Genomic DNA, 18,202 nt, shown 5'->3' with positions numbered 1-18,202 from the left:
AAACTGTCCTGCTCTCTCTTACCTGTTCTTGTGTCACTCACCGGACTGTGAGTGCTACTTCTCGTGTGTTTAGGAACCGTGGCCGTCCACCATCCTGAGGGTCTGCGCATGTGCAGCCCTTTCAACCCTTCAGTACATGTTCCTTTTAGTTAATTGGCTGATCAGGCAACACTCCCTATTTAAAGCACCTGTGGTCAATACCTCGTTGCCTGATCTTGGAGTCTCATTCCCTATGAGCCTCTGAAGGTGTTCCTGTGCTTCCTCGTGTATTCAGCTCCTGCTGATTCCTGTTGTTCGTTTGTGGTTTCCAAACCACTTCAACTCCTGTGTTTCATCGTGACTGCACCAGCTGATTCCTATCCGCTGCCTCCGTGCTTCTACAGTCTCCAAACCACTTCAACTCTCCCGTGTTTCATCGCGACTGCACCAGCTGATTCCTATCCGCTGCCTCCGTGCTTCTACAGTTTCCAAACCACTTCAACTCTCCCGTGTTTCATCGTGACTGCACCAGCTGATTCCTATCTGCTGCCTCCGTGCTTCTACAGTCTCCAAACCACTTCAACTCTCCCGTGTATCATCGTGACTGCACCAGCTGATTCCTATCCGCTGCCTCCGTGTATCTGCAGTGTCCTGCTCATCGCAACCCTCCAGTACTCATCGTGTCTGCAGCCAGCCGATCCGCTGTCTCCGGGCTTCTACAGCGTTCCTGCTTGTGTCAACTCGCCTGTCTGCATCGGATCAACGCTCCACTGCTTTCATCTCAGCTAGACCGCCTCAACACTCCCGTGTTCTCCAGGTGTCCTGTTCTATATACTACTGCTTCCTGAGTATTGTGTACATCCTTGCTGGTCTACCTACCGTGCGCTGCACCTACTTGGTTACCGCTTCCATCCTCCTGGGACTTCGCATCCTGCCGGCCTCCAGCCGTTCAGGTATCCCTGCACCTCTCTCTGACAGCCTGCTCTTCTGAACCACAGTATGCATACTTCTCATTGACTGTGCTGGTGTACTGCATACCTCGCTGGACTGAGTTGTTCTCCTCCGGAGTTTCCTATCCACTAAGACTATTGCTATCATTTGACTGTGTTACCGTTTAGCCTGGATAGTTCTCGTGACTTTGTATATTTGTGCAGTGCTGCTCAGTTATTATTATTGTGTGCATATCATCGTGGGATCAAGTTCAGTGTGCCCGTGTATACTCTGCATTGCATTTATCTCCCCGTGCTCCTCACTTATATATTTCAGTGGTACAACTTGCTAGAGGCAGACCACTGTTCCCTGTTTTCTGAGTCACCAGTTTCCAGTATCCTTTCACATAGCAGTGGTACAACTTGCTAACGCAGACCACTGACTCCCCGGATACCTTCACCTGGATTCCATTCCTTCACCCAGACAGCGGTACAACTTGCTATACGCAGACCGCTGACTCTCATCACCTCCTCGTTACTCCTGGACATTCCTCCTCACTATAGCAGTGGTACAACTTGCTATACGCAGACCACTGACTACCCTCACGTTTCCTTGTCCATCCAGTTCCTCGTGTACAGTTATCTACCTGTTACCAGTACTGCTAGTCATAGACTTTCCTCGAGCATTCTCTTATCATCTGCTCTCTCCTGTTCCGTGATCACCCCACTACCAGAGTACCATATTACCACCTATACTGCTCTGGTAAGTCTATCATCTGGTGATACCTGGGTAAAGACTCCTAGTGCCCGTGACATCTTGAAGCTTTCCCTACCTGCAGCTGTCCTTGGCTTAAACTCAATTGCTGCTTGTCTGGGTCCTAGAATGTTGTTGCCCTGTTTGGAAAAAGGATAGGTACATGAAATATGGAAAGTTTTGCAATGAGTGAACCCTTTGAGCTTCCATCCGCCATATCAACAGCATCCAAGTTTAATAATTAGGTCTGCATCCCTACAACCCTGACCTTAAATTAAGATCATTCACATTTAATAAATAGACCTTTCTCCCCCAACCAGCCCTAACTTTAAATTAGTAGTACTCCCATTTAATTATAAACGTATTTCCCTCCAATGAGCCCCACCATTAAATTAATAGTTTTCACATTTAATAAATTGACCTATTTCCTTCCCAACATTCCTGACATTTAATAATTAGTATTCATATTTAATACATAGCCCTCCTTCTCCACAGACTCTCCCCATTCAATTAATAGCATCCAAATCATCCCGTCGCCACCATGGCGACACTATTATACTAACTTCCCTTCGCGATCAAATGAAATAGCCTCCTCTCCAAATTAATAGTTCCCACCCAACATTAAATGATTGACCCTTTGCAATCTGGAAAACATAATACCTAATTTATCATAGTTTCCACATTATATAGCAATGTACTGTAGAACTGTATACATTTTGAATAATTTTAAATCAATTAGCAGAAACACCCACTAAAGCATTAAAACTTGCAGGAATAGAAAACTTCTATTCTAACATGTGAATTTTATCCCTACTATTAATATCCCAGGCCACCATACCAAAACATTAAAAGCCCCCCTCTCTCCTCCCCCACACTTACCTGTTTCCATATGGATGCCAGCAGGTGAGAACATGCAGGCTTGTCTCATTCTGCAGACCACCATAGCGTTGATCCTTGCCTCATCCAGGGGTGGGGCTTATCGGCTCGGAGGAGTGCTGCTGCATCTCCTAGATCAGGCTTGGCTAACCTGTGGCACTCCAGGTGTTGTGAAACTACAAGTCCCAGCATACCCTTTCAGCAATAAGCTGCGATAGGCAAAGCATGCTGGGGCTTGTAGTTTCACAACACCTGGAGTGCACAGGAAAAGCCAAGCCTGTCCTAGATGAACGTAAGCCTGACATTGTCAGGACAGCTAACCAACACTGCTGTGCAGCGGCCAGCAGCTTTAGAAGTTATTTTAATTAAGACCCGCGGCCTGCCGCCAGCATGAAGAGAGTCTTCTTTTTGGTGCCTGATGGCTGCCACAGTGGCGCCCCCCCTGGTCCTGGCAGTTGCGTAATGGTAGCGCCAGGTCTTCTTAGGTCAGTTTATATTTCACTAACTCTATGTTCCCAGCATGATAATAATTAGTGCTGACCACTGAACATAAGCAGTCATAACGACATGGTGACTAAATCAGAAGGTGGGACTTTGATTGCAACATACTCAAAATTGAGCCCTACAGCCACTAGTGCCCCCCTCCTACAGCATGAAGAACAGTGATCAAGGGGGCGTATTCAATTGTTAGCGTTAACGCTAACAAACGAGCGCTCGAAAAATCTTAGCGTTAATACGGTAATTACTCGCGGAATTTCAGCTCGCTGCTCCCTGAGCTGCGAGCTGAAATTCCGTGAGTAAACTACCGTATTAACGCTTTTCGCGCGCAATATTACCGTATAAACGGTAATATTTTTCGAGCGCTCGTTTTTCAGTGTTAACGCTCACAATTGAATACGCCCCTTAGAGTGGGGAATCTGCTGTTAAGGTAAGGGGACTCAAGTTTTCAGTAGAAAAGATGGAATTATCCTTTAAGTCGAAAACCATTTCTGCATTAAGCAAAAAAATATCATTGCAAAAGGTCAGAATTCAAAAGCACCTTTGTGGACTTGTAGACTTCTAATCTATATATAAATTCCAATACAGAGACGGCAATTCTTAACCCTGTTTTGTGCCATTTAGACACACATGCTCCATCCATCCTGGAAGAATGCAGAAAAGGAATGCATACACAATAGGTATCACTGAAGAACCTAGTATGCCTGTATATGTCTTGCATCTCTACTTTAGATGAAAAGTGGGGTGCAGGTTAACAGTGGCTATGTTCAAAAGATTTCAAATTGTTTTCTGTTTTGTAGCTCATACCAACCCTCATTATTTAGCTTTTTAATCTTTCACATAGATGTTGCTATTCCTATTTCATCTCGGTGTCAGTGATCACACAGATTTTCATACATATTTGCCACCTGTTTTATGTCCATAAAAGTTACAGTGGCCAAATGAATGCTAGCACACAGTTTGCAGTCAACCTGTGCATTTGAGGATTTTTGTTTGGATAGCTTGATATTACGTTATGACTTTGTGTGCCAGCTGTGTTAATATTTAGATGTGAAAGAATAAAACTTCAGAGTTTAAGAAGCTGCAGCCAGTAGCATCTGCGAAAATGTTTCATAATAGTTATTGTTTGTTTGTTTTTCTCTCTGCAGCTTGAACAGTTTAACATGATTGAAAATGCAATTAGCTCCAACAGCCTGTACAGCCAATGCTCAACCCTTAACTACTCTCAGGCGGCCATGATGGGACTTACAAGTAGTCATGGCAGTTTACATGACTCACAGCTTAATTATTCCAGTCACAGCAACATACCCAATATCATCCTCACAGGTAAGTATGTGCATTATGAATGTATGTGGGCTGGTTCATGTGACAATGAAAGCCTCAAGGTAACTTGTAATCTTCTATGTAATAAACGCCTATGCTTTTGTCTTGTGTTATCTTACAGTAACAGGGGAGTCTCCACCAAGTTTATCAAAGGAACTTACCAGTACGCTGGCAGGTGTTGGAGATGTGAGTTTTGATTCTGATTCACAGTTTCCCTTGGATGAACTGAAAATCGATCCTTTGACATTGGATGGACTGCATATGCTTAATGACCCAGACATGGTCTTGACTGACCCTGCTACAGAAGATACTTTCAGAATGGACCGACTGTAGAGTGAATACTCCCATCTCATAAAATATGCTGCCCCTTTCCCCAGCTGAGCATTAAAGTTCAGCAGGTTAGCCATGTCTAAGGCAACTGCTGAAAGGTGTCGCTCTGTGATGTACAATGAGTAAAACCTTGTTGTTCCAAGCTTGCAATGCTGAAAATCCCACATTGTGCACCATGTTTTAGATCTTGCAATTCACTCATTGGAACCTGATGAAGGACTGCACATGAATTTCTTTTATTCACTGCCAAAGTTTCATCATGCAGATTTGTCCACAGGAATGGGCATTCTAACTTGACTGAATTTTGGATATATAAGTCGTTGTACTAGGAAGTTACTTCTCTTTAAAAAAGATGCATCCACTAATGCTGCATTCAGAATTTTAACAATTGTGAATGAAAGGCCAGAACATAGAGTATTGTTCTCTGGGTAGTTTGTGTTTTTGCAGGTGGCGTAAATCAATTTTGATGGAAATTTGCAACACAATCACGGTAGCCATTTTCATCAACTATTCAGACATCAAATAATCGATTTATTGAGCAAGAAAAGCAGTTCTGTAGTGCAGTGCCATGTAAGCTACATGAGCACACTTATATGGTAAAGGAAATGGTGACAGTTGTGTTCAGTGGGGATTCTCGTGTAGCTAAACCAACCTGATTTTGCAAGCTTTTTCTTCTCACTGTTTTAAATTGTGTATTTTGTTACCTGTCTTGTTTTTAGGTTCATTTATCTAGTTGCTGCCGGAAAGGCTAGTGACAGTCTATTTAAGTACTGCTATTTAATTTTTTATTATATTTAAATGTTTTGAACATATGAAGTGTAGAAATGCTTCATAATGCCAACAAAAGCACTCTGCATTTTTTCTTCTCATGCAAACTGGAAATTCATCTATATCTAATACTGAAAAGGGAATGCTGTGTAAATCTTACCAACCATCTTGCCAACCAAATCATTAATTATAGACAGGTCAGACAAATCATTGTCATTTGCTTAATCTTAGGTTTCATTCCATTGACAAATTGGTAATTACACATGGACACATAATTTGCAGATTAAACACTGTCAGTTTTGTTTTATTGTTGTTTTGAAAGTGATGTAACAGCTTAATACCTATTATTTTTCCCTTTTTATATGCTATTTAAACCAATAAAGCATGCTTCTGCATGTTTTATTGTCAAATGGACAAAATAATACCTGCTATTGAGGAGAATTTCTTCACTGTTGTGGTGTTCATTTATAAAAAAAAAACAAAAAAAACACACACCACTTTTCTCATCTGTATTGAAGAAGTGTTTGTTTTACATTGGGATACAGCTTTATGGATAAGATCATTAGTAGCAAAAATAACCCAGTCTCTGGTTTTCAAGACTGTTTGGAAATTAAACCACATTTCTCTAACCATCAAATCAAACTCCATTTTGACACATACTAACAGGTTATTTAATTTAAATTCCAGTAGAAGAAGAAAAAATAACACTGTATTAAATCAATTTACAAAGCAGGTCTGGAAGGCGGCAAACTAAAAAATGACATTTACCGAAAAGGAGAGCCGAGGTTACCAGTTTTCTCGAAGTGTGTGATATGTTTCATTAATATATTTGTTTACAAGTATGTCTGTGTATGTAGAAATTCACAAAATAATATTCAAACAAAAACAAAGTTAGCCGTGTTACTTTTAATGTAAACCCTTCAGCAATTCATAATTGGGCAGTTTTACAATCAGATAATTTTTATTTTTTTTTAGAAAAAAAGCAGAACCTGGCTACACGTGATATAAGTTTTAACTCCATAATCTGTGTATTGGATGTCTATTATATTCTTAACATAACATGTTTCAAGGTAATGTTGGCACCCCCAATTTTTTACTAGCTGTTTGCAGCATTTGTGAATTTTACATTTCTTTTCAGCTCAATGTGATGTTCAATATTGTGTGTCTGAGTTCTATTCTGTAGCTTGAGAAAGCTGACTTATGAAAGGAATGGACAAAATATGAATGCATGCTTTCATGCTCAGGGCTTAATCACATTTGCGCTCTTCATAAATGATCCCAATTCTGAAGTGCACCCAGGCTATATTTGCCATGTGCGGGAAACCAGCAGCACAACTAACTGTGCTATCATAAAATGCACCAGTATGTTAAAACCTCACCTAACTTAAATGAATTGCTTAGTTCATGAGACAGTAAATCCACATATTTGCATTAGTAGCAAAAACATCAAGCACTAGCATACTAACACACTAAAACCTTATTCAAATTGTCACAAGCTCCTCTTTTAATGATGAGGCTACAGATGCAATTCCAGCGCATTTGTGTCAAATGTTATCTGCTACATATTTGTATCACAATAGTCCGCAAGGTAGAGATACAAAACACTGATAGGTGGAACATGGTCTGACTTCCAGAACCCAATGGAAATAGTTGTTCACAGTCTATGTGACAGCTTTGATGTTATATTGCTGTGGTTGAGCCATATAATCTAGTATACAAGGCATGTCAATAAATCACCTTACTGATGTCAGAGAAAGTCTTGGCATTCAGGACTATTAGAATGACAGTGTATAGCAAATGAGTCTGTAAATGTGCTGTATTTGAATCTATTCCCAACACCAATGCAGTGAGTTGAGTTAGTAGTGTACTGTAGTAGAGAGTGAAGGAGAGATGCCTTAGGTGTGCCCTGCATTAAAATGTCTTTTTTCAAATGGTATTACCAGCATAGGGCATGACTATATAGAACTGCAGTATATATGTACAGCACGAATGCTGAACATGGTTACCTGGAAAACATAATTCTGTAAGTTATCCTCCTCTGCTTCCTATTTGAGGTATAAATGCACTAGACACTAAATTCCCTCTTTTATCTGTATGTTAACAACATGGTGTTTCTGGCAGTAAACACATGGCAAAGAAAAAGCTCAAGTGCAAATTAAACATTTAACATTTCAAAATGTATTACTTCCTAATGTTTCAAAATGTTACAGCCAGAAATCAACTTTTAATATTTGAGGACACTTTTATGTTGGGGATATTTTTTTAAACTATGCAGCTACTAGACTAAACAGTATCTATCTTGTTGTTTCCTACGTGTTCTATCAAAATGATAACACAAGAATGAAACAAGGAATTATTTTTTTTACTCTAGGTTATGTCGTTGCATATATTAGAGCAAAATAGTAAAGTAATAGGAGCTATAACAGTTTATGAAGCTTGCCACATATAGTAAATGAGACTACTATACACTGCCTACAGCTCTGGATACTCAATAGCTGTTTTTTTTGTTTACAACCTTGAACATGCACTCTTATTAAGGGTCACCTTTTACCTGTCTGTCTAGTGAACTTTACCATTGTCCAAATTTGTTTTAATTCCTCTAAATTCACTAATGTTGCTAGAATACCAGTCCAATCAATGGCATTCCCTGTAATTACAATGTTAATAATGTAAATGATTATCATTCAATACCAACATATTTCCCAGCACTGTACAAAAAAGGAATGTAGGAGTTTATATTGTATATTTTGTAAGTAAAAACCAACACAAATTATAGAGGTGTGCTTGCAATAATTTACAATTCTAAGAAGAATCATCTGTATCATGTATAATCAGCAGCTTTTCCCAAGGAATATGGACATTTTTCCTGATTGTTTTACAAAATCAAAAAAGTACGCAGAAATGCCATTGATTTCTTATGTGGTCATTTAACACCTAATATAGATTGGAATGTTCGGTATTCTGAGAAGCTTTGTGACCACTCTGAGGCCTCAGACTTCTGTACTTCTTCTAGAACACAACAATAACTGCAAACACTTAGGACTACTTCATGCCTATGCTGTTTTTTTTTTAAATGTGAAACTAGATGGGTAGCACATGAATGTTCTATGACATGTTGACAAGTTTTAAGTTGTACTTTTATGGATGCAGTATACCACATATTTCCACAGTTCAATGTATTCTTAAGCATGTATATATGCTTGCATAGTGTGAATGTGGCCTTAATGTGCTTCCTCATAATGTATGAGTTATAACAGTGCTCCCTGTACTGATGGGGACAGCTCTACTTGCCCATCAGAACAATGCCACCTCTAATCACAATATAGTATACAGTAGATTACACAGTTATATTGCTAAATATTTTTTCTTGTGTTTTAGATTAAAACAAAGTAATTTGTTTGGTAATACAAGACAACCATGTCTACATTATCATTTGTATGAGAGTATTGATGCCACCTGTGCCTCACAAATACAGTAACACGTAATGTGTGATTGCACAGTTAGCAAGTGAAATAGGTAAAATAAATATATTGGAATGTAAAGTTTAAGCAAGGTCACACATTTGTGAGAAGTACATTAATGCAGTTCAGATTTTGTCGCCCAAACCCCTCGTCCTTTTGTTTTAGCAATTTATAGTTTTTTTGTTTTGTTATTGCTGTAAGACCAGTTAAGTCACTTAGCCAAATCATCAATAGGATAAACAATATTCTCCGCACCATCTTGATTGTTGTTCATCTTTGATGGTATGTTCTTAAGTAAATGGTATGCTGTTTCATCACATGGTTGCCAGTGAAACCGCATTATCTAAATGCCTTCGTTTCCATTGGAGGTGTTTTTTATTGTTGGACATCCTAGATTTCCCATCAGTTCTGGTTTATTAAGTTTGTTTTTGTTTAAAATACATTAATAGACTGTTTGCTAGCTTTGTTTGATTGCTGAGTGAGTATAATCTTATGAACAAGATGACACTCACTATACCATGGAGAAAGAGTAGATTTGGCTTGCTAGCTGAAAAATTGATTAGTATTTCTGAATATGAGTACCTAGATTAATTGACAAACTGAACAGAGTAGTTATTGGAGCTAAATTAAAAGCCCATCTTGTTTGAGGCTACTAATGTATAAGAATTCACGTTTTTTGTCCTAAACAGCTGAGGTGCCTCCACATGTTTTATGGTGCCTTGTATATTACCAGGCCAAGATTACTAATAAAGGAGTGTGGAAATTTGTTATAATTCTCAATTATATCCAAAAACCTTTATTTTAAATACATTTTGAGACATCACTGTTACCTGTTACTCTAGCTCTGTATAAAGTATATTTTCTACAACGCTGTAAGAAAAAATTTGACTGAACCTATGCTGCTTTAACATTCTGCATTTCATATTTTTTCTTTGTTTGGGTTGGGTTATGGGGTTGTATTAGTTTAAATAAAGACTGTTGTATATGCCTATATTTGGAAAACCAATGGTATTCTTATAACTGAAGAATACCTAAATATAAAACTGTGATTTGATACAAAACTACAAATGTTAATTATGTATTGGCATGAATGCTGACAGGAAGAAGCTGCTTTATTTAGAATTGTGCATAATGTATACAAAAATATTGTATGCTGCATGCATGAAATACATGCATATGCACTAGACAGAAAGTGTCTGCTATATTTGCTGCAACTGCATGCTTACAGAATGATTTCTCCCATTATTTGATAAAATACAAACTGTGCAGTCAACTTTATGTAATTCAATGACTTCTTTGTATGCAATTGTGTGCCTGGACTTATGGTACACCCCCTCTTTAATGTATCCATTATGTGTTGCATCACGGATTTGTTAGTACCCTCTGGAATCTGGTGAACATCAGTATGCAATCTGCGTTTCTTTTAACAACACATGATATGTCTTAAATGTAATAACTTGCAAAACTGTAAAAAATATATTTCTTTAAGAGATTATATTAAAAATATAAAAAATCAAATCAAACCAGCATGGTACAAAAATATCCAACTGTACAATGGAAAAAATACTGAAAGGTCTGAATAAATATTCTAAATATTGAATGCTAAAGTGTGAATGAAAATATTATTTACTTTTGGCAATGAGTCTGTCACTGTAAGGTTTATATGAAAGATTTAATGTTTTACATATTTGTTTAAAAAGTGTTCGTGTTGTCTAATGTATTTTTATTTATCATTTATACTGCATAGGCTTGGCATGGATGCATGTGCATTTTCTATGCTGACACGGCAACATAATTATCTGTGTATTATAAATCATTTTTACCTTTTTAAAAAGATCATTGTGTGAAATTTATATCTTGCAATGAAAACACTATATAATGTTCTATTCATTTGTGTTTTTATTTATTTTTCTTTTTGTTTTTCTTTTCATGGAAATGAAAAAATGGAAGGGGCTATTTGTTTTTACTGTGGTGTTACTTGCCTTATTTGTAGGCTTCACAAATTAAAAGAAAATACATGTAAAGGGACCTTTTGTTTTTTGTTTTTTTCCTATGTAATATGATTATTTTGTATTTAGAAAAGAATTCCAGAGATGATTTTGTTCCAAGAAATGAGTCCAAATTATACTATATCCAGGCCATAGAGTACTTACTAAAGAAATAGTGAATCCCTTAGGATTAGGTGAACCCAGTGGTCCCCAAACTGTGTGTCTCACCTGGGTGCTGCGACCAGGGATGGTGGTAAGCAAGGTGGGGACTACTTGGTAACTAATTTGGCTTAGGGTGCCTTGAAAAAATTATGGAGGCCCTAAGGGTGCCTCGAACTGAGACAGTTTGGGATCTACTGGGTGAACCCAATTCTGTGGGGGTTTTTGCACACAACATTGGAGTAATTTTTTTTTGCATTTTTTTTTGGGGGGGGGGGGGGGGTAGTTGGTTGGGGATAATATCTCTTCTCCATTTCTATCAGTTTGCTGATATTTTTTTTGGCCACAACATTGGAGTTATTGTTTTTTGCAAAAATTTTTTGGGCGGGGGTTGGTTGGATGGGGATAATATCTCTTCCCCACTTCTATCAGTTTGCTGATATCTTTGTTTAATGTAAAAGTTTAAATGAATCACAAGATAATACGAAATGGGGGATGTTCCAAACCTCCAGTAATATTTTGTGCTTATCAGTTATTATCTGACTCTTAACCCTGCTCTGAAGGTCATTTATGTAAAGCACCTGAGCCATACAGCAAAATCCCTTAGTTTGTACCAGTTCGCTTCTATGGTCTTCTCAACACCCACCAGGGTGCACACCTCCTCTCCCTAAAGTGCATCTCAATGTGGAAATCCATTAATAAACATTTCAGTGTTATAGCCTTCATTATAGGTTAAACAAATCACAAGTGTCCAGGGCACATCAGGACTGTTGTTTTTGGTTTTTTTTTGTCTTTTTGTTTTTTATTACTTTAATGTTTTTTTACATGTCACTTGTATATCTATATATACATTGCATTTAGAAATGTGCTACCCCTCCCAAGACAGACAGCAATCATGCTTTTAATGGGATCTGTTTTGCAGCGAATCACATTAGCAGGTGTACTTTAATATTATACACTTCACATACAGTTTTCACCTGTAATAAAGTTTTGTTTTGCCCTTATGCACAGTGCACTGTTTAAAATAAAATAATAAACAGGCAACTAGCCCCAGCACTACACAGCCTGAGCTGGCCTCCACTAAAATATGGAGACCTTGAGTGTGTGGTCCCACTACCATAAGGAAAACCAGCACCTGGTTGGTCAGTGCAGAGCTGGTGCCTCCCGAGAGGGTTGACAGCAGAGTATCCCACGTATCATTGAAAAGCAGTAGGTGGAAATTTGGGTAATTAAGAAGATTAATAATTTTAGGATTGTGTGATGTGTTTTGTTGTTTTTTGTTACTCTTCCTGTAATGGCCAAGGATCTTAGGATGGCAAAGATTCAGCTTCAGGGTCCAAATCCAGTGAATAATCCTGGCTTCCGAAGCCAGTGAGGGGTTGGAAAGAACCCTACTGCTTTTCAGTGAGCATATGTGGTACATAGATGCACCTAGGTCTAATTTTCACACATGTGGTCTCCTTGCAATTATAGAAAACAGCCTAGGCTGTCTTGCTTTAGGGCTGTTTGAGGATTTGCAGAGGGTGACACATTGCCATGTTTTATTTTATTTATACTGTGTCTTGGGTCAGTCTTCATTACAGATGGAAATTCTGTACTCTTAAGTGTGCCTGGAAATGCATGTCTCCTCTGAATTACAACATGCAGTTTCAGGATTCTCATTAAAAGTATTAGATGAGACCCGATCTCCACCAGCACGGTACAGAAATCATACCCTTTTACAAGGTGTGAACAGTAAGGAATGGCCCTGAAAGTATGCCCGCCTTATCTCATTGCAATAATCGCGCTCTGCTAAATGGAATGTTGCTTGTGTACTGCTCCACAAAAAGGTGTACCAGTTCATGTACTTCATTGGGAAAAGCCTTCAATCCACCCAACTTCTTGCACTCTGCCTAAGCAAGCTACGGCTCATCTGCAAATGCAGTCCAATTGATTCACAAATCTATGCTCCCTGGTGGAAACTGAGGCGCACAGCAGTTCCAAAGCTGTACTTGTGCTGCAGAGCGTACATTTTGTGCTTTTGACTTACCCTTGTGCATGGACCTCTCTGAGCAAGTATGGTAGAAAAACCAGAGGATATACAGAACCAGATTTTTCACTTTTTGCAAGGACTTTCTTGTCAAATGGATGCAGTTCAAACTTCTGGTGTCAATCTCTGAATTTTGCCTCTGTCTCATTATAATGTTGATGCAGGGGCCATTTGAATCATTGTTCAATTCATTTTTAGCTAGCCAGGAATTTTGTATCTGAACAGGTTAACAGGTTAATGTAGTTTTTACTATTTCACTATTTTCCGTTCAGGACTTGGTCTGGACGTCTTTTTTGTGGAAAAAGAATTACCCCATTCTGTACAACAGTTTTCTCTAATCTGTATCTGCCATCCTTCTACCTCTTAGTCAAGGCACCATTATTATGGGTTAATAAGCTCTACAATTCAGAACTCGATCTTTGGAATTTGTTACAATAAGGAGGCTTTAGACAATGCTTTCTCGCAAGGCCACTAATATATCAAGGAAGAATTGGCATCTTATGTCTTTCCTATAACGTAGATCTATGCTTCTGAGAACGAGACATGTAAGTTTTTGGAAACAAATAAGGGAGGATGGGTTCTGTTTTCATATAGAAACACACAACTGCTAACAGGTTAGTTTTTGTTTGTCCGTGTCCTATAACCTGGGATTGGAACAGAGTTTCACTGAGATATGGGAAGCTCTGAATTTTTTTTTTCCTCTTCCATTCTAAGACGCAGTGTAGTAGCACCCATTGCATAACCTGTTTGCAAACTCAGTTTTCTTTTTAACAGATGGATAGTGCTTTATGTATAAAATGTTAAAAGCTATTGACTGCTAATGTAATTATAAATTGTACTTCGTTTTGTAGACAGGCAATGATTGTGATATGGTTTGTTTGTTTTTTTAGATGTGCATTATAAGAGTTTTCTCTCTGTGGTATACATTTTTATTTTTTTTTAAATAGTTTTTATTAAAGTTTTTTGATTACAGGGTACACAAAAAAAAACAGAAAAAACACACACACTATAAAATACAAGGGGAATAGGGAAGGGAGAGGGTGAAGAAAGGGAGGCAGTACATATCAATACATATCAATAGTATCAAATAGTACAAATCCCAACATCTTAAGGAATTACAAATCATTTTGGTATACATTTTAAGATCAATCAATCAATCAGATGTTGTGTTGGTGTTTACAAGACATCTTTACACCCTCCACTCACGCAAAACAGTTTCCCGTAAAAGAGGAGCAGCCCCTCGAAACTGGTTGGGGTATTGCTGGTTTATTCACCCTGGTCAGTTGAATGTGTTTCAAGAGCTGATCATAAGGTGTTGCTGAATGAAGATAGTGACATATGAGTTTTCAGATCACTTCACCATTTTATATGCTTGTTGCACAAATATGACCCAGTGCTACACAAGAATCAATTCATTAAACTGGATCAGTAATAATGGCGTTACTGATGCACACGTAAACAGTGACAAGATTGTGCATTTCTACACATGTAGTGAGTCACTGCTGGTTAAATAAAACCACATACATCCAACGTAATTTTACAAATCAGTTCAAGCAATTAGACATTAAGAGATTCAGTATTAAAGCATTGGTTCCGCCGCTTATCTGTTGTCCTTCACTGTTTTTCATATTACTACATAAAAGGCAATCGTAGAACTTTCATTATATGTAATTTACTGTCTGTATCTTCCAGAGATACTGTATGTGTAAAATGATCAACAGTTCTGTTCAGTGTTAGATTTGTCCCAATGCAAAAGTTAATTTTAGCCTTTATGTATCTGCCCAGATTAAGTGTAAAATGCTCATCACATCAAGATGTACAACTTCCCCAGATGTCCAGGCTGTCTGTTATAGATGGTCCACACTTCCCAATTGCGCTACTACCTCCAAACAACACAAATGAATAATCAGCTCCTACCGCATGATCACTTGTGCTTAGTGCTAACTAATGGTCTGTAGTTCTCATGCTTGGGAGTTGTTCAGATAGACCAGGGATTAAAGGATTCCAGCAATACAACTCACAAGCGTGAGTACTACAGACCATTAATTACTACGAAATACAGTGACCATGACAATCATTTTCATTCCTTATGGCAATGGTAAGAAATGAAAGATAATGACCATTTATGAAAAGTGTTTTGCCAGAACAGCAGTCACGATAAACTGCTGTCCCGGCAAACACAGCTTACCTATCTTCTCTATGGTCACTATCACAAAGTAGTCACCTTTGCAATAGTAATCGGAGAGGAAAGCAGGTAAGGCGCAGTGAGGGATTTGAAGATCCCTCTACCACAATGCTCTCAATGGGCTTCAATGGCTAACTCCATCTTCAGATGGCACTAGCCATGGGGAACAAGTTTTTAGAAAATATTTGCTTTTTGGAACATAGTAAATTATGCTAAAAAGTTGTCCCCATAGAAACCTATGGACTGCTTTTGTATATGATAACAGTGGGACCCAATAGTTATAAATAGCTGGAATCCTTAATATTGCTGTTGTCCTCTGAAAACTGCATTTTTGGGGGGATTAAGAGTTGCTTAAATAGACAACTAAAGGCTGAACTTATACTTTTAATACTGAATAATTGTCTGGACTGTGAAATTGTGATAGTAATTTGGATATATATGGTTATATTTAACCAGCAGTCACTCACTACCTGGGTGTAGAAATTCGCAATCGTATTGGCCATTAGTTATCTATTCAGTCTTCATTGATGCCATTGCAGATCTACTTTTACCTAAGGTGGGTCCTCTATTGTAAATTTGATTTTCCCTGAGGCTAGACACTTTTTTTCCAGCAGCTTTGAGTAACATCCAGACATATAACGCCTATTTGATTGTTTTAATTTCCTATTTGTATATAGTTGTAAAAGCTCAATTTTTGTTTTTAACATCTGCTTATTAGCTTTTTATTGTTAATATTATTTATCTATTGAAGACCATTCTTACCTGTTTTGAAAGCTCCCTTGAAACTTGTTTACATTTTGAAAACTCAAGAGTTTTAAAATCTGGTCCATATAGCTCCTTATTTGTAACAAGATGGTCTAAGCATACAATGAGTCATTGCATGCACCATTTTACATTCCAATACAAATATTGAAATACTCAGACATCTTTCTCAAGTTTACCATCATACCATAACTATTGTGCACTTAGACTTCATTCACTCTTGCGAGGAAGGGATACTTCAAAGTGTCAGAACAGCGCTAAGAGGATTGCACATCTACTTCTGGCCTTATTTTCAACAGCCTTTACTCTCCTGATGATCTCACAAGAGAGGGCTGTGTTTCCCTGTCCCAGGAAGAATGTAATCTTTAGACCCTAGGCTTATGTTTCTTTCTTAATCATTGCCCTCTTAACTAGGAAACACTTATGTTGAATTTGATAGGTCATAAGAGGAGAAAATCCTCTTTTGTCAATAAAAAAATGTTTTCAACCTTTTTGATTAAAAGAGAAAAAAAAATGTTCCTGTGCGCACACTAACATTAACTTGCTAATATGTTTTTTGGGGCTGTGGAAGGAAACTGGAGCACCTAGAGATAAGTCAGAATGAACGTTCCATCTGCACATACACAATTTATTTAATGTATTGACCTTGCTTCTAGTATTGCGATAATTGTGATTAATATTTTTACTTTCAACTAGTTTGGTCTGTGGAATAAATCACATTGTATGTTGACGTTACCTCTTCAGCTGTGATGAGCATGATTCATTATATACCTGTATCATTAAATTAAAAGTCCTGACCTGATTTGATCTTTGAAGTTTAAGGCTAACGGTATGCAAAGACTTCTGACTCTATACCCTGGCAAACAGCATTGTAATTCTAACTCCACATTCTGGCATCTTACTGGGACCTTCCTCAGTGAGTACAACATATTAAACATTGGTCAGCTTGCTAGGAAGGAAATCTTTCTATATTACTCTGCCTGATAGTGGCATTGAAGGGCTCTGGTTATGATATAGTTGTCCTTGGACTTTTGCTGTGCAGGAAGATTTAATATTCTCTATTACCAATATTGCATTTCGTGTGTACTGTCTAATACCGCTTTCATACTGCCGTCCCTGCAATTTCCCGGGTTTTTCAAGCTGAGTTTTTTCCAAGGCACAGAGCGTACCAGCTCAGAGACCACGTTCACACTGCACCTTGGACCCGGGAATTTCCTGGGTCGACTTCATTCATACTGGTCTGCCATGGCAATAAGTGTGTGTCATCACAAGAAGAGCTTGGCTGAAAAATACTGAGGTCATTTAAAGGGGAATAGGTTTTTTTGCACACAAAGATGAGGTCGAAGTGGGTGGTGACTGTTCACAGCATTGCTCATGCTGATGAGCCACTATTGGGTAGCCTAGAGTTCCTGTTTTATTGCGTTTATTTGCTGTTTTATACAGCAAATGAGAGCTTGATGCAGCTGCACAGTGTCATTTCAGAAGGAGAAACGAGCAATTTCTGGCACAGAGGGAGAATACTCGGCATCTGTATATGCACAGGAGGAGAGTTCTTCTCAGGGCCAGCGTCCCAGACACCCAATCGACTGCTTTATGTGAGACCCGGGTTGAAAAACCCGTGTCTCACCATTCATACTGCAGGCTAACCAGGGCCGACATGGAAGTTACGACACAAAAAGTCCCAGGGCTAAAAAAAAACAGGATTTTTCACTAGCACCATTCATACTGCACCTAAACCCGGGTCGTCTGGGCTTGCCCCGGAAAAAAAAACAGATTTTTCAGGCAGTATGAATTGCGGTATAATTCTAGAAGTTTGTGCCTTAATTATTATTTGTGAAGCACTAGAGACTTCCAGTGTCTCTAGAGACCATTTATTCCATACAGCTGGGAGAGACTGCTATTATTAGAGACTTTGTTCTTTGTTTACGAATCAGTAGCAAGCTGTGTTTTCATGGTATATTATCACTTGGTTTCTGTTGATGTTTATATTGTATACAAATAAACTCGTAGCCCTAGAACTCTCCTGCCTCTCTCATTGAATTACCTAACAGGACAAGAAACAGATATTCTATCAGGGGAAACTCTGAAGGTCATGGATTTTTTAAAACAATATATTTATTTTTTTCATATTAAAACTATAAGTCTCAAGACTTCTAAAGTT

The 18,202-nt window shown here is 38.3% G+C and overlaps 1 protein-coding gene across 5 annotated transcripts in view; it reads left to right on the top strand.

The window, feature by feature from the left end:
• The window catches only part of CRTC1 (CREB regulated transcription coactivator 1), a 132,002-nt gene extending 121,060 nt beyond the window's left edge, over nucleotides 1-10,942 (top strand). For all 5 annotated transcript variants that reach the window (XM_075205179.1, XM_075205167.1, XM_075205186.1 and 2 more), the window contains 2 exons: nucleotides 4,185-4,362; nucleotides 4,481-10,942. In XM_075205179.1, coding sequence (XP_075061280.1) covers nucleotides 4,185-4,362; nucleotides 4,481-4,692 — 390 coding nt within the window. In that variant the 3' untranslated portion in view covers nucleotides 4,693-10,942. The remainder of the gene's footprint in view (nucleotides 1-4,184; nucleotides 4,363-4,480) is intronic.
• Nucleotides 10,943-18,202: the final 7,260 nt, after the last annotated feature.

Source organism: Mixophyes fleayi, chromosome 1 (genome assembly GCF_038048845.1).
Source record: "Mixophyes fleayi isolate aMixFle1 chromosome 1, aMixFle1.hap1, whole genome shotgun sequence".
NCBI classification, from domain to species: domain Eukaryota; kingdom Metazoa; phylum Chordata; class Amphibia; order Anura; family Limnodynastidae; genus Mixophyes; species Mixophyes fleayi.
Note: the sequence above shows the minus strand (reverse complement) of the source record. Positions and strands in the feature narration are given on the sequence as shown.